This window comes from Idiotropiscis lumnitzeri, chromosome 15 (genome assembly GCF_059441095.1).
Source record: "Idiotropiscis lumnitzeri isolate Australia: NSW breed Sydney's pygmy pipehorse chromosome 15, RoL_Ilum_1.0, whole genome shotgun sequence".
Lineage (NCBI taxonomy): Eukaryota > Metazoa > Chordata > Actinopteri > Syngnathiformes > Syngnathidae > Idiotropiscis > Idiotropiscis lumnitzeri.
The window spans coordinates 939,207-959,918 of NC_142405.1; the positions used below are offsets into that span (position 1 = coordinate 939,207).

The 20,712-nt window shown below is 43.4% G+C and overlaps 3 protein-coding genes and 1 long non-coding RNA gene across 4 annotated transcripts; 3 read left to right on the forward strand and 1 right to left on the reverse strand.

Annotated features, from left to right (window-relative positions):
* The first annotated feature begins 895 nt into the window (after positions 1 to 895).
* Positions 896 to 3,674, forward strand: arl5c (ARF like GTPase 5C). Its single transcript, XM_088316275.1, has 6 exons — positions 896 to 1,127; positions 1,597 to 1,657; positions 1,740 to 1,887; positions 2,057 to 2,140; positions 2,703 to 2,854; positions 2,939 to 3,674. The coding sequence occupies exons 1-6, from the start codon at positions 1,082 to 1,084 to the stop codon at positions 2,985 to 2,987; spliced, it is 540 nt and encodes a 179-aa protein (XP_088172401.1). The 5' UTR covers positions 896 to 1,081; the 3' UTR covers positions 2,988 to 3,674.
* Positions 3,675 to 7,060: 3,386 nt separating this feature from the next.
* On the forward strand, positions 7,061 to 10,396 carry LOC148322036 (apoptosis regulator BAX-like). Its single transcript, XM_088317865.1, has 6 exons — positions 7,061 to 7,178; positions 8,351 to 8,399; positions 8,477 to 8,635; positions 8,793 to 8,928; positions 9,214 to 9,318; positions 9,408 to 10,396. The coding sequence occupies exons 1-6, from the start codon at positions 7,148 to 7,150 to the stop codon at positions 9,504 to 9,506; spliced, it is 579 nt and encodes a 192-aa protein (XP_088173991.1). The 5' UTR covers positions 7,061 to 7,147; the 3' UTR covers positions 9,507 to 10,396.
* Positions 10,397 to 11,015: 619 nt separating this feature from the next.
* Positions 11,016 to 20,274, reverse strand: map3k14a (mitogen-activated protein kinase kinase kinase 14a). Its single transcript, XM_088317731.1, has 16 exons — positions 20,220 to 20,274; positions 16,477 to 16,785; positions 16,325 to 16,406; positions 16,017 to 16,254; positions 15,570 to 15,950; positions 15,206 to 15,340; positions 15,016 to 15,145; positions 14,811 to 14,939; positions 13,899 to 14,003; positions 13,668 to 13,825; positions 13,214 to 13,364; positions 12,773 to 13,021; positions 12,573 to 12,682; positions 11,767 to 11,905; positions 11,585 to 11,685; positions 11,016 to 11,415 (listed from the first exon to the last, which is right to left on the reverse strand). Exons 2-16 carry the CDS (start codon positions 16,775 to 16,777, stop codon positions 11,254 to 11,256), a joined length of 2,571 nt encoding a protein of 856 aa, XP_088173857.1. The 5' UTR covers positions 16,778 to 16,785; positions 20,220 to 20,274; the 3' UTR covers positions 11,016 to 11,253.
* Positions 11,065 to 15,203, forward strand: LOC148322038 (uncharacterized). Its single transcript, XR_015846697.1, has 5 exons — positions 11,065 to 11,127; positions 11,251 to 11,478; positions 11,550 to 13,855; positions 13,944 to 14,150; positions 14,297 to 15,203. It is a non-coding gene; the product is annotated as an uncharacterized LOC148322038 (long non-coding RNA).
* Positions 20,275 to 20,712: the final 438 nt, after the last annotated feature.

Genomic DNA, 20,712 nt, shown 5'->3' on the forward strand with positions numbered 1-20,712 from the left:
AATAGATCTGGTAAGTTGGCTGTAAAAGTCAGCTCAGCCAGCCAAAATGGCCCTTCGGTAAGGATTCGCTCAAATTAATTCACTTTTAATTACTTTCACCATCTTAAAGGTTCCTAAAGGATAGCTATAAAGTTTCTATGATGAGTTCATAAAAACGCTGAATGGTCAATTTAAGCTTTAGGTTACATTTCATGTGAATTACAAGAACTCGCTCTACTTCGTTCTATAATAAGTTTATTTAACCGCTTTATTATGGCATTGTTGTCGGAACAGCTTGTTTCACTTTGTCGCGAAAGAACACGGAAAGGAAAACCCCCCTGCCCTTATTTGGACATAATGTTTGCGTCACTATGTGCGTCATTAATCGCACTATTCCAATGAACAGCGTTGCATTCAAGTACAACACGGTCAAAACTGGATCGTGTTTGAAACGCCGGGAAAAGTGATATACTTTAAAAATCTGAGGGGTATAGCATGATGATGTGAAGTAAGAATGACGCATTCTCGAAATTTTCAAGTGTTAAGCACAGAAACTCATATTTTCTACGCGACCAGCAGCGTATGCCTTCCGCATTTAAAAACGGTCATGAAAACACGTATTTATATCGCACGTCCAATATTTCTACTAAATAAGTTAAAAATGTTATTCTTCCAATTTTTATAATCCAACCCCATGTGTACATGGGCACTTAATTCATACAAAAAAATCAGTCTTTATCGTTGGAGACGCTCAACCTAGACTTTACGAAAAAGTTAACTATAAAAGGTTAACTATTGATTCTAAAACTGCAAAAAATATACACAGATCGAAGACATAACTGAGTGAGAATTACTGACGTCGTGAAAAGTCTTTTGTATGACTTCATATAATCTAATATAATATTCATTTGTCACCATTGTGGAAGGTGACTTCACGCGGCACGCGCAAGCGTGGGAAATTCAAGTTTCTTGGGCGTTCCTCTTCCGCTTTTTCATTGTGAAATTAAGACTTCGGTTTTCAGTTGACACTTCACTTCAGCTTCTACCAGGAGACTTCTTCGTGGGGATTTGTTCATTATTTTTTCATCCACACCCGTTGGACATGGGCTTCCTCCTCACCAAGATGATGACAGTGTTTGGTAACCGGGGTAAGAATAATTCATTTATTCTTCAAGTTCCACCTTTCAAAAATAGAATAGATCTTGAAATTAATCTATTCTGTAACCACTTAGCCAGCAGTGCAATTGCTCGTCCTGTATACTGATCATTGTCATAATGTATGTGCGAAATCCTTATTTCTAGAAAGTGATGATTGTCAAATGCGAGAAGGACTTTGCGTAGTTGTTAACTTCCGTTTGCTGTAATGATATCAATGACATTTTATTGCATAAGTCACATGTAATATTTTCATTTGACCTCATATTGTTTTTTTATATTGTAGTCTTATTCACAAATGTCCATGTATTGCTGTTCACTTTCTATCCTCAGATTGATGTCATATTTTGCTTTTAATGTGCCACTCTTCTTCTTGTTCCATTCCTGAGTAAACGAGTACGTCTTTCCTCACAATCATGGCGCCTTTTCAACTGAAGCAATGTCGCAAAATTTCTCTTCCAGAACACAAAGTCATCGTTGTTGGTCTGGACAACGCAGGCAAGACGACCATCCTCTACCAGTTGTAAGTGACCTCCACTTATTGACCTGAGCAACTAAACGCCACCGATTCTCGACCTGTCACTAACGTTGCCGTTGACTTGTAGTCTGACAAAGGAAGCCGTCCACACGTCACCGACGGTGGGCAGCAACGTGGAGCAGATCACCGTGAGGAACACACACTTTTTGGTGTGGGACATCGGAGGCCAGACGAGCCTTCGGAGTACCTGGTACTCATACTACTCCAACGCTGAGGTGTGTTGCTAGTGTGTCCTCTCCTCAACGCTTACGTAAGCCTTTCTCTCTCGTGCGGCTCTTATCGCATCGTTGCTTGTGATAACCGGCAGCTGTGATAATTCCAATCAGTGGATATGTGCAAATGCGCTTGAACGAGTTGTGTTTTTGTCGACGGTGCACTTTTCAGATTGTCATCCTCGTTGTGGACAGCACAGACCCAGGACGACTCACGCTCACCAAAGACGAGCTTCACCGAATGCTCGCGCACGAGGTGCAAAGATGTTTTCCATACTTTAATTTTCTATGGCGGCCATCGCAAGTCTTTTCCAAACTCGAATGAACGTTTTCGCGAGTGTGTAGTACAGGCTAGGTAACTTGATTTAAATTGCACGTTTCATACGCAAGGTAACTCAATGTGCTTCGCGCAACCAAAAACACAACATCGAAAACAGAGCGACTGAAGACGTTTGCAAAGCAAAGACAACATAAATAGCGTATGGAAATGACAAAAGAAGGCACATTTACAACCAAATCATTGAACCACATTTAAACGCAAATAAAAGAAATAAAAAGTAACTTTGTAAAATGACTAGAAAACCGTAAGATGACATTCATAAAATGCCTAAAGGACCTAAAAAAAAGGAAATGGGTTTTAAAGTCGCTGGATTTAAAATGTATACTTAGTCCTCGCTTCACTTCTCTTGGCAGCTTTTGTGCATCAGAACTTTTTCATGTTTGCTTTGAAAAAAACGGTATGAGTGCAATTTACAAAAGTATTTTATTTGTGTGTATGAAAGCGTTTCACGATGGTCAGACGTTGTTGTTTCTCGCAGGACTTGCAGAGCGCCGCCGTTCTGATCCTGGCCAACAAACAAGACGTGAAAGGCTCCATGACGGCGGCCGAGATCTCCCGGCACCTCACGCTTGACGCCATCACGACGCACAACTGGCACGTGCAGGCCTGCTGCGGCCTGACCGGCGAGGGGTCAGTCTCAGGACAGAAAGTATCACAACAAAAAGACGCAAAAACAACAACAACAAAAAAGAGCCAAACTTTGTTGTCTTCCAGCCTCAACGCCAGTTTGGATTGGATGCAGTCACAGGTGGTCGCCTCCTGAAGCTCTTTCCACTTTTGCGCTCGGATTGCGCAACAATGAACAATGGGACACAGCCTACCTCAGCTGAAGCGTGTTGATCATCCGATCGGTATGCAAAAGGTGCGCCCCATCCACGTCAGCACCAAATTGGGATTGTTCACCGTGTAGTTTTTAATACGACAAACTTGTGTGATTGTTCCCTCTGCACCACTTGAAATAAGACACGATTGAGGACTCCTGCTCGGGAGCATTGGCAACAAGCTAGCACACTGAAAAGCGAAGCTGGACGACGGCTCATGTAGCAAAAAAATAAATAAAAAATGGAGTCGCTCATATCTTAAGGCGACATTGTATATTGAATGTATTTATTCTATAAATTGTAACTACTAACATTTAGTCCATTTTGGAACATTTAAACTTTAAAAGCAAAAGCTTGGTTAAAATAGACATTTTTTTTTTTATTTATCAAATACATATTTATTCTATTAATTGCGACGCCTGAAGGCAGTTAATGAATTTTAGGATGAATTTTGTGGATGAAGTTTATTCTTTCGAGCATGTATTGTAGTTTCCAATTTTGGTTTGAACTTTTTCATTTTATTTTCAACAATGCAGTTTGCTTATTTTCGGGCTGGTTGGCATCAAAAATTAGCCACGTGTAGCATTACATGAGACGGAGACGCAATAAAGTAGCTTGTTGAGTTCAAATTTGTGTGGGGTCAAACTGAAGGCCGGGAGGTCAATCAGGCCCGCCGCATCATTTTTGTGGTCCGCAAAAGCAAATGATCATCGACTTCATGTTTCTTGTTTCTTAAATACTAAAATTGTAAATTGTCTTTACTTTTAAAAATGTTGAAATATTGCAAACATTTTTTTCTTCGCAAGCCATCCATTATCTGTACCGCTTCTCCTCACAAGGGGCGCAGGGGGGCGTGCTGGAGCCTATCCCAGCTCTCTTCGGGCAGTGGGCGGGGCCACAGCCTGAGCTGGTTGCCAGCCAATCGCAGGGCACACGTAGACAAACAACCATCCGCGCTCACACTTGGGGGCAATTTAGAGTGTTCGATCGGCCTGCCATGCATGTTTTTTGGAATGTGGTTGGAAATACCCCGAGAAAAGCCACAGAGGCAACGGGGAGAACATGCAAACTCCACACAGGAAGTTACTGTACTGTGAGGCCATCGTGCTAACTCGTCGGGCCACCGTGACGTCCTTCTTCGCGGTCCTCCTTTTAAAATAAATATTATTGGCCTGATTTCAAAATGAGTTTGTTGTGGATACTGTATGGAATGAGACGATCATTTATTCGGGAAAACGAGAATTACCATGCGGTCCGCCACAAAAAGGAATTTGACGCACCTCATGTCCATTTTTCCTTTTTCTGAACATTTTCAAGTGCTTTTGGCTTCATATGTGCTGTCCTAAATGAATGTTCGTTTTTGTGATGCATTTTGCCAAATATGGTGTGAGACCAAAAAGTACAAATGTATACTTGTTTTTATGAAAACTTTCTCCTTGTTGCTCCGCGACCGATGCCGTATTGACGGCAGTCACGTTTTTGTGCTCGATCTTCATTTCACAACTTAAAGAGAAGAATCAAGTAAAGGATGGCGGCAAGAATGTCAATGCAATCCACGACCAGGTTCCGAATGCACAAAATGGCGTACAGCGTCACGGCCATCTTGAAGCAGTAAATGAATTTTCTCTTCACGCTCGCCATCAACCAGCACGTGGTCCGTCCGCCGGCTGCCACGACGGAACTAGCGGCCTGCGCCAAGCGTCCGAGCACCGTGGGAACTTGTTTCTCGGTTTTGCCGAGTGCTATCGGCGAGGAAATATATTGAGAAAACTGCAGCGACGTCTTCCTGCGGTGCATGCAGCTCAACACGGAGCTTATGGTGTGCAGGTGGCGCCAGCATTGCGTGTGTCGAGTGTACGCGGAGCAGCTTCCGGTGACCTGATACAGCAGCACGTGCTTGTTGGCTTTCCCTTGGAGGGGCGTGTGCTCGGTCTGCGGTGGCGACGCGCCATTGAGCCAGTGGTGAGGGCCGCCCATCGAGGGAGTGGACAGGAGGCAGCTTCTCGCCGTTGCCGAGAGCCAAGAACCGACACTGCTTAGGATTCGCATCCTTGCTGCTGGGACGATCTCCTAGAGCATCGATGGAACTTTTGTCGGACATTCATTCCGGGGCGGTGCGCACTTCCTGTTTAAAAATGACAAGTTGTGATGTCATCATGACGCCGCCTATCAACTCCTCTAAGCCAGAGGACAGATAATTAGCACGGTGCTAATTGTGAGGTCATGCAGGTGATGGTGCAATTTAAGTGGGACATCCATTCTGGCATGCTGGAGTTTTCAAATTACACAGTGTGATGTCATCATGACGCCACCTATCAACTCCTCTTACCCAGAGGACAGATAAGTAGCACATGGCCAACTGTGATGTCATGCAGGTGAGACAATTCCTCCAATGGATCGCGTTCTGTTTCCAAACCGAGTACAACTTATTTCACATTGGAATAATCTCACGGAACACCACCAAAGAAAATGGTCACCAAATCCTGAAATTATGGGTCAGAAATAATGAGGGATGTTTGACGTAGTTTAGCACAGTTTACATGTTGAAAGATACAAAAATGTATCTCGTCCTTTTTTGGATTTTCTTTTTCAAGTCACTTTGCCGCTTCAGCAAGGACAGCAACCCTCTCTGATTTCAAACAGCTTCTGCGTCCCGTCGCAAAGTTGTATACGTCCCTTCTCTGACATGGAGGACATTTTATTTGAAGAAGCTTGATGCTAATTTGGGGGATAAATTGAGTGACATTGGATATTGTCTCACATCACATTAAGTGTGTTTGGGAATTTGGTAACCTTTTACATCAAGGCCAGTGGAATGAGACCTTGTGACATCTCCCAGCCAATCACCTTAGGGGGATAATCATCACAAAGCTTTAGAAGAAGGAAGAGCGTGAGAAGGAAGGCAAGTGTACCGTGTGAAGAAAGCCCTGTGTTTAAAAAAAAAAGAAAGAAAGAAAAATTGAAATATAATATTTTGAAGCACCCGGCGTCCGATAGGTAATTATTGTTCGGTTACTCTTGTATTTAGTGGGAAAGTCTTGAATTCAGATGTTTTTAATCACTTGACCATATATTTTGGCCATTGTCCAGATATTTGTCTGGATTTTTTTTATTTTCATTATCTATTTGACAAAAATGGCAACCGTCTCTTTGATTTTGGTAGTAAGTGATGAATCAGAAGTGTAATACACTGATTATAATTTAGATGTCAGAATTGGGACCACCAGTCTTTTTCCACGTGCAAACATCACCTCTGAAAACAATTATGTGTGTTGTGCAATTAGAAAATAATAATACCGAATGTCGGGCTGTTTATTCCAGATAAGCATTTACTGATTTTAGTTAGATATAAACTTGTATTTCATAGAATACAATGGCTGCTAAATTATTACGCCTACTTTCTCTGCCAAAAATGAAGGTACGTATTGAATGTTCTGTTTTACATTTACCGTTGACTGACTCTGCCTTGGATATTTTTTTAACTTAAAACTGAAACAATTGGTGGTTTATCTCAGAATACAAACACGTTGCTAAAATATTCGTATGTAGTGTCATTTTAAAACATTTTTTGGTCCTCGGCAAATCCACCGGCTAACCCCCCATTTTTTCCCTAAATATTTACTGACCGTTCGATAGGCTTTTTTTCAAAATTAACGTATTTAGTAAAAAAAAAAGTGTTAAAAATACTTTGTAATTATCTCAATTGACATTTTGGTTTGATGACGATATTTTTTCCCAATTCGGTTTGATAAAAAAAATAATTTGTTTTTAAAATCGTTGCATTATTATTATTGTATTGTTATAATTATTTTATTGACAAAATATCTTTTAGTTTCGTATGTTCGTTGACCGGACGGACATTACGTCATCCCAAAAAGAGGCTTGTAAAATTTAAAAACCACTCAAACCAGCGCATGACCACTGATTACACGGAAAAACTACGCACAATATTTTTAAAACATGCATCCGTTGAATAAATATGGCATCCAGTCGACTTTTGGAGCTATAAAGATGACATCATCAGCCCCTTACCAGAAACAAACAAGTGATCACGTGCTTTAATGCGGAAGTTCCAACGGTGTTTGTTTGAGCACAAATCAAGATGGCAGCGCACCCGGGCGGAGGAGGACAGGGTAGGTTAGCCAGTTTCACCTTTGTTTTGCACACTAAAAGTACCCATGACAGCGTCACTGGCGATTCGTAACGTGAACACGATATTTCCCAGTCGCCAGTCGTTCTCATTCTGCGACCGTCGCTTCACTTTTCGTTGGCAAAACGCAACATTTTGTGCCACGCGAGGCGAGAGGGTTTTAGCCTCACGTTAGCTTGTGCCTGAAGTTAGTCTTCAGGTAAGTCAAGAGGAAAGAAACGACACGATTGTGGCGATTTAGACCTCAAAATGTTCACCTATTTCCTCACATGGGCACAATGTTTTGTGTCATAGTTAGCGTTTGCTTACATTGCAAGATGGGACGCTTGTGTTGATCGTAATTGTTTTGTTTTAACAGTTCTTGTATAAGGGAATATGAATCTAGGAAGGTATCGAGAACGACTGATGGTCACTAGAAAAGTAATGCCAAGATTCGCCTCCCCCCACCGCGAAGAGCGAAAATCCGCGAGTAATTAATGACGCCCAAAACGGTTTGTAATTGTTTCTCCAAACCACAAGTTAGCTGCAACAACTACTTATGTTTAATTACAACTCCCAACTCACTTGAGCAAACTTCCAAACACCAAGATACCGTCATTATCACAAAAACAGTAATTAGGTGACTTAGTGAAGGCCAAAGTGCTTTTAATAGGGTTCAATCTATATCCCTTGATACGTTACACCAATACAAAAGAAATCTTTCTAAAGTAATGTTTGGTTTTCAGCATGAGAAAAATGTTAATATCGAATTTGTAATATACTTATCCTTAACGGGGAATTGCTTTCTTTGTATTATTATTTTTTTTTTACTATTTCCCTCCCCTAATCTAAGCATGCTTTTCTGTTTGTTATTGAGTTCATGGAATAAGACTTAAGCAACTTAATTCATCAAATTTCATCAACCTCAGCGTGTGCTGTCGACTAAAATTGAAATAAAAGTGCCATCGGGCTCGCATCGCGCACGTCATGTGACCAAATCCAGAAAACAATCGATAGCAGAGGGCATTCTAATGCCGAAATGGCAGCTCCCTGAGATGAAAGAAAATGGATGGATTGAAAATTAAAATACGAATAACAGAATGTTTACGAACATAGCAAGTCTACGCTCTCTTTAATTCATTTCATCATCTGTCAACCTTGGTCCATGTCTTGCAGGCGACTCCAAGGAGCAGATACTGGAACTTGGGACCGTGTTGTTAAAGGAGTAAGCGCAAATGTCATGTAACAAATCCCAAAAATGTGTTTTTTTTGGGGACATGAAGCATTTTTTTCCCCGTGCAGTTTCATTTACGAGCGAGTCCGCAAGCACGGAGACAACAGCGCCGTGGTGACCCGGGCCCAGCTAGGAGGAGGCGAGATATGCGATACCAACCACAAGAGGCTGGCCCAGTGCCTGCAGAAGATTGGAGATGAGTTGGATGGCAATGTGGAGCTCCAACGGTAACTCCTGTGGCATTTGCTCATCATTTTTGTTTCTGTTTTGAGAAAGAAAATGAAAAAAATTGTTGTTTTTTGAACATGAAATATTAATATGGCATGGCTGCTCGGCCTTGCGTTGCTGTCATCTCTCTCTAATCTAATATCATTTTTATTTCAGGATGATCAACAACCCTTCGCTGAGACCTACTCAAGAGGTGTTTGTGAAAGTGGCTGTTGAGCTCTTCTCCGATGGAAAGTTCAACTGGGGCCGAGTGGTCTCCCTCTTTTACTTGGCATGTCGACTTGTCATCAAAGTGAGTCAAGCCGAAAACGCTCGAGGAAAATGTTAACTACACTGAAAGAGAGGCTTCTAGGAAACTCATTTTTTTCACAATTCAAAACAGATCCCACTCCTTATTGAAAAAAAAAAATCAAGATTTTTGTGATCACTGAGAACTTCGTATATTTCAATACGCCTGTATGTTTTTTGTTAAAGCAAGTTGGTCTAAATCTATCTCAGTATAATTTGATCAGCTCTGTGACATGCTGCCATTGCCAAATAAAACAATTCATTTCCAAATGATGTATTTGGATTGCAGGCACTCATGACTCAAGTTCCTGACGTCATCAGAACCATTATCAACTGGACCATCGACTACCTCCGTGAACATTTTCTCAACTGGATCTGGGAGCAGGGAGGCTGGGTAAGGATATCCGAAATCACCACACGTCCCGGTGTTGCTTTCTCAGCATTCAAACATGCTCCTTAGAATTTTTTGTCATTTTTTTTAAGGAGAGCATTCGCTCCTACTTTGGTACTCCGACGTGGCAACTGGTGGCCGTGTTCATGGCGGGGGTCATCACCACGGTCCTCGTGACTCGCAAATTGTGAGGAGCGCGCCCGTAGGGGCAAAAGGAGGCTGAGGAGAACAAAGAACTTGCATGACGACTTGAACTTTTGGTAAGGACTGTGGTGCTGTTCTAGCCCCCCCCCCCACCCCTGTTATGTGAGCTGTATGCACTAAAGGCCGTTTGGGGGCGAAACACCACGCAGACACACGCCTGAGCGAGGGAATGCATTTTAAGTAATTTATTTTTTACCTTTTTGGGACGGAAAAGGAAAAAAATTCACTGATTTTGTTTTCTGCTGTCATTTGAAGGGTGTTTTACCTCCTTCATTTCATTCAGAAAGAATGCATCTTCCTCCGATTTGTCAATGTGCAATCAACATGTTCTATTATTGGCTTCTTCCTTTACCTAGATAAATAGCAATCCTTATTTGTCAGTAAGATTTAAAAAAACAAAAAAACTGTGGCCGCCGTTTCTGTGCTGGTTTTGTTTGACTCCCGTATCCAAAGCAATATGTGGACAAGTCACATGGTTAATAGAGCTATCTGTTGTCTTCTAAAATGGAGTCTGCTTATGTAACGTTTAGTCACACTCTGGACCAGCGTTTGTAATAAACCGTGTGTATGTGTGGTCACAAAACACACACACACACACACACAAACGTTGGGTGTACCTCACTTGTTTTAAAAGTGCAGTACAGTACTGTATTAGTTCGACAGGAGTCTTTCAAGATTCAGTTTTGTCCACACAGCAAAAAAAAAAGATTTGACATATTTCTTGTTTGTTAGTGCCTTGGTCTTGTTTCTTTGTTTTTATACTGAAATTTTCACCTTTTTCTAACACATTTCTAAAAGTCAAGCCCTGGAAGAAGAAAAACAATCACTTTGGAATGAGTTTGTATGTTGTAATATGGATATTAAACATTTAATACTTCTCTGGTTTCTTTGCTGCATTCTTAAACTTTCATCATCAAGGTCAGACATCAACACGCCTGGAAAATTTTGTTTCAATGAATTCGAGAGAACAGATTAAATCCTAATTGTGAGCCCAGTGTGTACAAAAAAAAGGCCAGCGCCGGTTATTAGTGAGTCAGGAGGTTTATTGTGTCTATTAAATATTCAACCGGGTCTTATTTTATGACAGGTGCCTGATTCCACAAACTGAACTTTAGGTCATGGTGCCCTTTTCAAGGTTTCTGTAGCCTATTGTAAACAAACTACTGAGAAGAGACTTTCATGCCTCTGCCAGTTTAAGTTTACTAACCCAACGAAATATAAGCGACAACTCTAGCAATGAGATGCTATCGGTTAACATCACAGTCGTGATTTTCGAACCATTTAAGCGATTTCTATTCATTTGTGTCTGCATGACTATTGTACTGCCCCCTGGTGGCCAAGGCCGTTAAACCAGAAGGAGCAGCACCATGATATTAAATAATTTTTCATCATTTTTTTTTTTACATCCTATTTAGTCAGAAGATTACTCATTTTTTCTTAAAGTTCAATATTAGAGTGCTATGTTTCTTTATTAAAAAAAATCAACAGCATTGACATGGTGATTAGCATGGTATTTATTGCAATCTTTATCTTTTTCCACAATCAGGGACTTGAATGGAATTCCTGCAGTGGAAATACATCTTGAGATACGTCTTTTGTTGGGTTAAGGTAAAAGATTATTATAAAAAACTAAGCAAAGCCGAAAGTCTCAGAGCGACATTGTAGTTTGATGGCTGTGAGGCATCAGAACGGATAGACAACAAATATGAAAAGGACGTCATTTTTGTTTAGCTCTCATCTAGTTTCCAGCGCTCCGTCTCTGATCCTCCACCGCCAAGTGGCGCTGAAGTCAGGAGCCAGGACGCAGCAGAGCTTCAGGCCGGACTCCTGCACCTCGTCGTCGTGAGCCACAGTACAGCCCAGCTGCGTCTCCAATGTGAAAACTTTCTCAGAGATCTAAAACGGGGAAAGAAATGTGGATTTACAGTGGCTGGCAGTAAATGCGCCAATAAGAAAAAGGTTATTTTTAAAAACTGAAAATAACAGCATTTTTTTCGTTTTAGTGAAGTCATTAGTTTGTATTCAAAAAGGAGGCGGAGGAGGAGTAGCAGTTGGCGAGTCTCACCTGATCGCTGATGCCGGTGGCGATGTGGCCCACCTTCACCCGCCGCGTCTCTCGGATTTGGATGGTTGTCCCGTTGAAGTCTCTGATGCAGACGTCCACCCCTGGATCCAGGCAACAAAGGTTACCGTTCCATTTTGTGTGTGTGCAAATGTGTGAGAGAGATGTGCGCTTTGACGTTGCACCTTGGAAGCAGCACGGCTGAGGCGGCGAGTGGCCCAGCAGGTCCAGACTGACGCTCTGCTGCCCGTCGAGCTGGCTGCTGTCGGAGCAGACTCCCGAGCTGCAGTCGTCAGCAGGGCTCAGCGACCAGCGGCCCGAGTCCTGAAAAAAACAAAGCGCAACTCTTAAAACTTTTTTTTTTTGGTTTCATTATCTTTGAGTGAGGCGACCATTTTGATTTCTTAAGTTTGGTTAGTAGCCCTGTATCAGTGGATCTTAAACATTTTATACCAGGTAATACATAGAGATTAATTTTGCGCAGTGAAATCTTTAATGATTTCCTTGTTTGTTTTTTAATAACGCTGATTATAGCTTACAGCTAGCAAAAGCCACCTCTTTGAAATGAATGACGTGAGCAAAGTGGATTTATTTTTCCCCTCATTCTTGGCTGAACAGATAGGGGAGGGGTGAGCAGTTACACACGGTAGGAGGGCGGGAGTCAGACAAGATGGACACATCTAAATAAATAAATGGTACCACTTATCCCCAAGGACAATATGAGTAGCTCACCAGTGATGGGACACGGTGGCTTACTATGAAGAATTAAATACAAGAACAAAATTTTTACACATTTCTTAATATACCAAATTTATAACAATTTAAAAATAAAACAGTTGGTGTTTATTTTGGGAAAAAAAGGACATTTTAGAGCTGTAAATTTAATACTGTGATACCGCAAAATTTGTGCTCATGTTTATCATACCGTCAGAATGCAAAATCAGCTCACGCCTCATTGAGATGCAGCTTTACCGTGCGAGTTTTGATCTACCTTTTTGTCCCACGGATCCCGGTTGGAGTAGGCGTCGCTGCCGAGACAAGACAAAAGCTGCTCCTGCATTTCAGCAGAGTGAAGCTGGGAAAGGCTGCTCAGATAGAAATCTGCTCCCCCCGGACCCCAAAATAAAAACAGAGAAAGTGATGAAAAATAGAGCGCGCAGACAAGTCAAGAAACGGGAACGGGAAGCTCACCTCTCTCTAGTTTCCGCAGCTCAAGTTCCGGAACAGTGTCTGTGATCCTGTTTTTTGATTGGTTTAGATCGAAATGGGTTCCTCGCTCGCACACGTCTTCGTCGCCGCCGCCGCCGTTCAGCTGCACAAGCTCGCTCCTGTCCGTGTCCTCATCGTGTTCACATTCGGCCGGCGGGGAGTCTGGAGGTTTGTTGGCGAAATAAAGAGGTTCCATGTAGGATCTGCTCCATGAGCTTCTGAGGCCGCCGACTGCGTGGAAAAGGGTCAAGGTAAGATCAAGTTCAGGGATGATGTGATCAAATCTTTTACAAAGTCATCATGTAGCTACCACTCCATCAAATTCATTCAGTCAGTGTTTATCTTGACATTTTTCAACCCGGCTTTGTCATTTTTTATGACGGCCGGCTGACGTTTTAGGAATCCACCACCAAGTATTAGCACCTCGTTTAAGTGCTGCGGCCGCGCGTTCCTTCAAGTCAGTGGCCGACGCTCTCTTGCTGGGATCCTTCTGCAATCCCGCCTTGATCAACTCCGCCGTGAGGGGGCCGCAGTCGGGCGGGATCTCTCGGAGCGGCGGCGGGTCGTTGGCGATCTGTTGACAAGATGGCGTCACCGACCATGAATGCTTAAAAGGCATGGGTGTGCTGCCTATCTATGTTTTATGTTTTATTTGAAAATAGATAGCCATACATGCTGCCCCCCCCCCCTTTCTTTTTAATCAAAATAGGCTCGTTACGGCTTGTTGCGAGCATCCACAACAATGACACAACACTATATTCTCCATTTCCTTATCTCGGAGAGAAAAAAAAGTACATTCGTACTTAGTAGTTCAAAATACTACTCACTCCAGTTTTACCGATGTTGCACAAGTGTCCGCATTTATGTCGTTCGGTACCTTTAGGAAGAGTCGACAGGTGTAATATCGGGTCCAAGGTTGACACCCGTTGAGCATGTGCAGTAACATGCAGCAGCTGCTCCACACATCTGCTCTGGCTCCGCGGGGTTCGCCCTTCACCATTTCGGGGGCCATGTGCGTCTCAGTCCCCTTCAGCTCTGCTTTCCACAAGATGGCCGACAGTGACGGTGAGAAACGCCACCGATGTCATATTTTTGGCCGTCTGCCTACCTCGCGACCCGCTAAGACTCTGCCCGCCGGTGTCCAATCTCTCAGCGTGGCCGAAGTCGCACAGGAAGGAGTCTCTGCCGTCCTCGGACAGCAACACGTTGTCGGCTGAGCGACAAAAGGAGAGGAAAAAAAATATGGAGCTTGGGTGACTTCCATGACTTGTGCATACTTGTAGGGCTGGTTAATTGGAAACAGAGCAGCTGCTCACGGCCAGAAAGTCAAAGGAAGGAAATAAGGAGAAGAAAAGTACAAGTAAGAGCAGTTTTGCTGTCATTTCCTTTCAGTTTATCCACTTTTCTTTTCTCTCAATGACTTTTGGCTCTTCATTTCCTCCTCTGACCCTTCTCGCTCTCTCGCACACTCTTTTGCCGCTGCGCATGCGCCTTGGCTTCCCCCAGCAGAGGCTGAGTCACCATGGGAAATTCCCAAAAGCCGCCGCCGTCCGCACGCTCGGTCACAGGTGTTTTAAATCCATGCGAGACCAAACGTCCAGATGACAGCTAATTAAGGTCAGAGCTCTTCTTGTCGTCCTCTTGCAGTGCTCAAACTGCACGATGGGACAAACGTTTCCATAGGTTGGAAAATGTAGAATGTATAGAATTGAATTTTTTTTAGGTTTGAGACACCCAAAGTATCACAGGAAAAGAAACCCTTGAGAGATGCGGAAAGGCATATTTGCTCCCATCTGTTAGTTTGCTAGGCTACTTCCTGAGTCATGGAGGCCATTTTGATTCTTTTCTTTCTTGCACTTTTATCCCGATTTTGTCCTAAACATAATGACTTCATCCTTGAAGCTGAGTGGAAATGATGTTCCCGCTTTGACGTATAACTACACTTCAAATAAAACAATCTGACCTGTACCAAAGTTGAGGCCCAGAATTAAATGTACAGGAAAAAAAAGGCCACGGATACCTTTAACATCAAGATGCACCACTTTCTTCTTGGCCAGGTACTCGAGCGCCGTCGCGACTTGCAACAGGTAGTAGAGGCTCAGGTCCTGCGGCAGCCGCCCGCGCTGGATTATCAACTGGCCTAGCGAGCCTAGACGGAAACGGTGTTTTATTAATTTTCACAGATATCGCAGGATTATTGTGGGCAGGCTTGAAGAAGCACTCGCCAGATTTGTGGTCCATGAGAAAGAAAACGTAAGGCCCGTCTCGGACAACTCCAAAGAGCTCCAGGATGCGAGGAGATCGGAGGGCACTCCACGTGCTCGCCTCCTCGCTGTTGAACCTCTTCAGGGCGATCTGGAAAGAGCAAGGCGTTAAAAAAAAAGAATAATCCAATTGCTGATTCTTTAGTGTTACCTTTTTGACGGCAAACTTGAAGCCGGTGTTGACATCTCGAGCGCCGTGGACTTCGCCGTAGGAGCCTTCCTTGATAAAGTCCGACAGGACAAATTCCCTTCCTTCCTTATACTCTGAATCAACCGGCTGGATGTTCTGATGGGGGGAGGGGGGGGGGGGTATATATATTTGTAATTAAAAGCCATTGAGCCATGTCCAACATAGAAACATCACTTTGGTGCTACCTGTTGGCATGTTGGTGTCAAGGAACTAACTACTTTCATGATATCAAGCAATAGCTCTGGCTAAAAGGAAAAAAAAACGCTTTGCTGAGAAACCTGAGAACTGTTTCAAAAGAACACATTTAAAAAAAATATGAACTCACCTCATTGTAAAAAACGATCCCCTCATTGTGGACAGACTGCCGCTGGTCTTGTTCCTCCTCCTCCCCAGCGCTGCGCTCCACCTCTTTAAAGAGAGGCCCCGCGTAGCACGGGTCGCCCTGGCTGACGCTTCCTCGCAGGCCGGCCAGCGCCAGCGAGCAGTCGCCGGCGCTGCTGAGCGAGTCGCTGTCTGGCCCGTAGGAGCAGAGGCTATGCGGGGTGCCCGGGAATGGCTCGGTCCAGGCCGGCGGCGAACAGCTGGAAGCGGCGTTGAAGAGCTCGGTGCGATAGACAGGGGGCGCTACATCGCCCTCCTCTGAGCTCGCCGCGCTGCTGCAGCACGAGGAGCTGAGGGGGCTCCTTCCTCCTCGCAGCGAATCATCCTACAAGAGCGAAAAGTATGATGAGTTTGGCTTCTGGCTTATTTGATTCTATCTCTTTGCGCTTACTCGGATTTGCTCCAGCGAGCTCCCACTCTCCTGTTCCGGGACTCCAGAGGTCACGGCAGTATCTGTGTGGTATCTGCTGTGTTGCTCCTCCTCCTCTTTCTTTTTCTCCTCCAGGGGGCCTTTTTTCCGCCCTTTGCGCTTGACTCTTTTTCGGGGTTTCTTTCTCGGGCCGAGCGGCGCCGGCGCTTGGACGGAGGCCGTGGTCGGACACGCCACGTTGTTGTGTTCCGTTTGTAGACTGAATGAAAAGGTTTGCATTCAAACAAAGCCGACTGTTGGGATGTGAATCTTTGAAGAGCGAATGATACCTGACGATAAAGAAGCCAGAGGAGGGAACGTAGGAACGCTCGAAGCACGATGGACTAAATTCCTGGGAGTCCTGGCTTTCACCTGGAGGAGAGCGGCATGTTAGATGATAATAGTTTAGAATTTTTTGCTATTCGGGCATCTTCCTAATTACATTCAGCCTGCGCAATGAAGGGGGAGCTCTTGAGCGACGTCTCTCCGACTCGCTCAGCAGTGCCCTGAGTCAGCACTTTGTTCAAAAGGGGGCTCAAACGTGCGATGTAGTCCACTTTGCTGCTCTTCCACTGCTCTTCGTCCTCCTCCTCGTCCCCTTGCTGCTGCTGCTGCTGTTGTTTGCGGTGCTGCTGCGTTCCTTTCTCCGCGGCTGTGCATTTTGGGTACGAGGCCTTAAGGTCGGCCAGCGGCGACCCGGAGAACGGGGCGGTGGAGTTTAAGATCCTCTGCCGCACTGCCATGTCTGCTGCTGCGGAAAGACAAACTGCAGTTATCAAATGGCGTTATAGTTTGAATGTCTCCCAATTTAGCATTAGCCACAAAGACAACATTTTGGTGTCTTTGATCGCTCTTTAAAGGACCACCTGAATGGGCCAAAATGGTACACTTCCTTTCTGGGTTCAGACAAGAGTTCTTGAAGCTTTTTTGTGGGTTCACTTATGTCTTCCAAATTTCATGTTGCTCAGCAAAATTGGCTCCGAAGGCAGAATTTATGAAATCAGTTTCATGTATTACTCCACCAACACATAACAAAGTCACAAAAATGACCTGCTTCCAATTTCTGATTAAAAAGACCTCATTTGAAAATGGATTCCCTCTTTCTGCTCTTGGCGATGTAACAACAAACACTTCATCTTGCTTACACGAAGCTTTCGCTTCATTTCATCTCAACCAGCGTTGAGCGATTTTGTTATTCCCTAACAACGGACACTTTTCTTTTTTGCTAGGCTTTAAGAGCACTTTTATTCTCTATGTACTCTACGTAGTTAAACAACCAATGAAAATGTTTTGTTTCATCATATCTGTATAATCGTGCACTTTCCCTTTAGGCCACACCTCCTATCAATGTTCACTTCTTATTGAAGTCAAGTTCTGAAAGCAAACAATGAGCTCCTCGCCACTAAATCTGTGTGATAATCGTCACTTGTGTGAAGAGATAATAATTCGGCAAGATAATTTAGGATCAGACATTGACGATATCCACCTTTAGAAAAGCAACAGGTTTTCGAATGTAAAACTTTGATTGTGTTGGTTTGTGCGGTCGTCTTTGCTACAATCAACCGTCTTGAGGGCAAAACCCAACACCTCTGATGACATTTATAACGCGTGCTGACTTGACTCAGCTACGCTGACATTTCCAGGACAGGAAGCAGCAGAAAAAAAAAAAAAAAAAAAGAAAGAAAGCCCAAAGTCCAACTGCAGATGAGCAAAACCACAACAATAACCGTTTCTTAGGCAGCGTTCTCCTTCATAGACATGCACTGCTTAAGATTAGGAAACTACATGTTTTTTTGAAGGGGTAAGAGATGACACAGGAAACTTAGTCAGGGCCTGCTGAGCAGAGTTGTCGTTGAATAACTCAAATGCCGGTTTCACTTGCGTGACACTTTAAATGAATGTCTGGTCTCGGCGTGTTGCAGCCGTGAGTGCACGCACTGAAAACATGGAGGTGGCGTCTCTGGAGCCAGTTTTCACTCAAAAGCGCAACGGGTATGACATCAGCATGAGGAAACATTTTGCATTTCGAGCAGTCGGTCGGGTGAGGTCATTACCTTCTGGCTTTGCAGAACAAAGCCAGCCGAATGTCGCTTCCTTCCCCAGGCAAAGCCCGAACCAGTGGAAAGATGGAAGACGCAGCGAGAGAGCCGTAAAACTCTTGAGCGAAAGCGTCCCCGAGCCCACGTCTCTCTCTACATGGGCGCAAAGAGCAAGAAAGGTGCAAGCGGTTCCTTTCCTTTGTGCTCTTGACACTCACTGTCCTGCCGCTGCTCCTTTTGGTGGGAGGAGTCAGGTGACTTAGGGGAATTGCATCGCAGGCTCGCCACGACCTATTTGGCTCCACACTCAACGGCTGATCCGGTAAAATAAATAAATCAATGAAAAAGTGTGACGTCAGGCAGCGACAATAGCTAAAGTGGATCCACTTGGATTAACAATGTATCAAAAGGAGACATTATGGATGGAAAAAAAAAAAATCAAGCCTATCCTTGCTGCCCTGAGGTGCGACGCGACGTATCCTTCATTGGATTTTCAATATGGATTTTTTTTTTTTTTTTTAGGCCAATGAATCCTACCCTTACCTTAATTGTACTTCTCCAAAACTTTTTTTAAAAGAGAAAAGATCAAAAGTATAACGTTGCATTTTCGAGGCAACCCCAGCGATGAACACACCTGCACTTTCCTACGAAATACATTTCACTTCAATCTACAGTCCCAATAATAAATGTATTGTTAACTTGCATTCTGAGTGTACTCATCATTGCAAGTCCACATAGCGACAGTGGCTATCTTGAGCTAACTTGTGGCGCATACACACACCCACGCAGATTAATGAAATTCCAAAGGCTTTAGTAAGAGTAGTGAAAAAGGGGCTCGACTTACAGTCGCACGCAGAGGACGCTTGCTAACTCTTGTAAAACTTTGGCCATTTGCCACTCCGGTAAAAAAATGATTGATTGTAATTATACAACAACATGCAATGTTGACTGCCACGTGTGTTTTGCTTGTTTGCAGGAGACAAATGTTCTATGGGCGAATATGGAGTCTCTCAACAATCATTCGATTACGGCTCCGCCCTTCCTTTGTTGAGTTTGCATGTTCTCGCCGTGCCTGCAAGGGTTTCCTCCCACATTCCAAAAACATGCATGGTAGGTTGATTGGACACTCTAAATCGGTATGAGTGTGAGTGCGGATGGTTGTTTGTCTTTGTGGAGTCCTGCGATTGGCTGGCGACCAGTCCAGGGTGTACTTTGCTGGCTGCCCGAAGACAGCTGGGTTAGGCTCATGCGAACCTCAGATCATGGATGGATAGGCACTTGACCAAATTGCAATATGAAAGCACAGCCGCATGGCAGCAGTTTCACCGTTCGACAAGAAACTAGGTGGACATGTCGCACATTACAGTGCGCAATGTCTCCAATTGATTAAAGCAGCCATTTGGGGCAAATTTTGATGAATAAGGCCGAGGGTCGAGGCCGGAACGGCACAAAGATCGCGGCCGGAGGGGTCAACTGCCCAGCTCTGTTACTTTATAGTCGGTGATTGGAGCTTGTAGTTACAGTGTACAGTGTTATAACAAACCATCCATTTAATGTCATTTTGAAAACATTTATCCCTGCAGTTAAACTACTTACAATAAGATTTAGGCTATTTCGCCAGTTTTACACTCAATATAGATACTTTTTCCCAGCACTTTTTTTGACCAGTTCAACAGTTTGACGTGTCAACTGTGTGTTTTGAAGCTACATATTGAGGGAACATCGGAAATTCTCGCCAGGATAATTAAATGCATGCAAAATTAAATACAACGTGGAACTTTTGGTGAGAGTTTGTTACTAGAAACCGCAAAATGAGACATGAAGGGCCTCAAGTTTTTTTTTTCTTTTTCATCGAAGCAAATGCACCGACACGGAAACAAGCTGACAAAGGTTGGAAAGAAATTGTACAAATACTACGCTTTTTTTTTAAACTTGTGTTTATCCGTTCATGTATTGCTGACACTGATTTATTTTTTGCCACATAAACTTTTACCAAAAGAAGAAAACGTCGACAGACCGGAAGTGGACAGGAATTGAGTTTATCTTGCGTTGTTGTTGACGTCGCGAAGAATACATATAAAGGGGTCAATATTCGGAGGCATACAAACGCCTAAAAGTAAAATCTGGATGATATTTGTTTACTTACCGAATCGCTTATTAGTAGGCGTTGGTCGTTTGTTGCGATGGAAAAGTAAGTTTGAGTGAAATCGTCTTTTTTCCCGGTTGATTATTTCTTTTCAAAGTAAATGTCACAGTCACACTTTAACCACGTCGGGAAAAAAAAAGGTTGCATAATAATTTGAAGTTTAGAAATATTAAAAGATTTATAGGACGTTTTATCTTCATTATGCTTCTCGTATAGTGACATTATTCGTCCTTTTATAAATGCAACGGTTCTTTTTATTTTAAGTTGAAATCGGTTCAAATATCCTGTAAAAGGCGTCATGTTGTACATTAACTTACGTAGGTCAGCAGAGTTCCGTTTTCTTGGACTCCAAGGTGGAAGCTTTTTTTAAAAAAAAAAAGTATATATAGACATAAACAAACCCAAATATATGCCCGAATTCTTGAATTCTCAGTTTTAGTGCGGCTCAGACTTTGTACTAAACAAAAAGGTTAAACAAATACATCAAAAATAT

Coding starts and splice junctions, on each gene's coding strand:
- arl5c (XM_088316275.1), top strand. CDS start 1,082: ATGGGCTTCCTCCTCACCAAGATGATGACAGTGTTTGGTAACCGGG. Junction 1,658..1,739: donor ACGACCATCCTCTACCAGTT/GTAAGTGACCTC, acceptor GTTGACTTGTAG/TCTGACAAAGGAAGCCGTCC. Junction 2,855..2,938: donor TGCGGCCTGACCGGCGAGGG/GTCAGTCTCAGG, acceptor GTTGTCTTCCAG/CCTCAACGCCAGTTTGGATT.
- LOC148322036 (XM_088317865.1), top strand. CDS start 7,148: ATGGCAGCGCACCCGGGCGGAGGAGGACAGG. Junction 8,636..8,792: donor GGCAATGTGGAGCTCCAACG/GTAACTCCTGTG, acceptor TTTTTATTTCAG/GATGATCAACAACCCTTCGC. Junction 8,929..9,213: donor CATGTCGACTTGTCATCAAA/GTGAGTCAAGCC, acceptor TTTGGATTGCAG/GCACTCATGACTCAAGTTCC.
- map3k14a (XM_088317731.1), bottom strand. CDS start 16,777: ATGGCAGTGCGGCAGAGGATCTTAAACTCCACCGCCCCGTTCTCCGGG. Junction 14,940..15,015: donor TCTCATGGACCACAAATCTG/GCGAGTGCTTCT, acceptor GTTTCCGTCTAG/GCTCGCTAGGCCAGTTGATA. Junction 14,004..14,810: donor GGTGCATCTTGATGTTAAAG/GTATCCGTGGCC, acceptor TTTGTCGCTCAG/CCGACAACGTGTTGCTGTCC.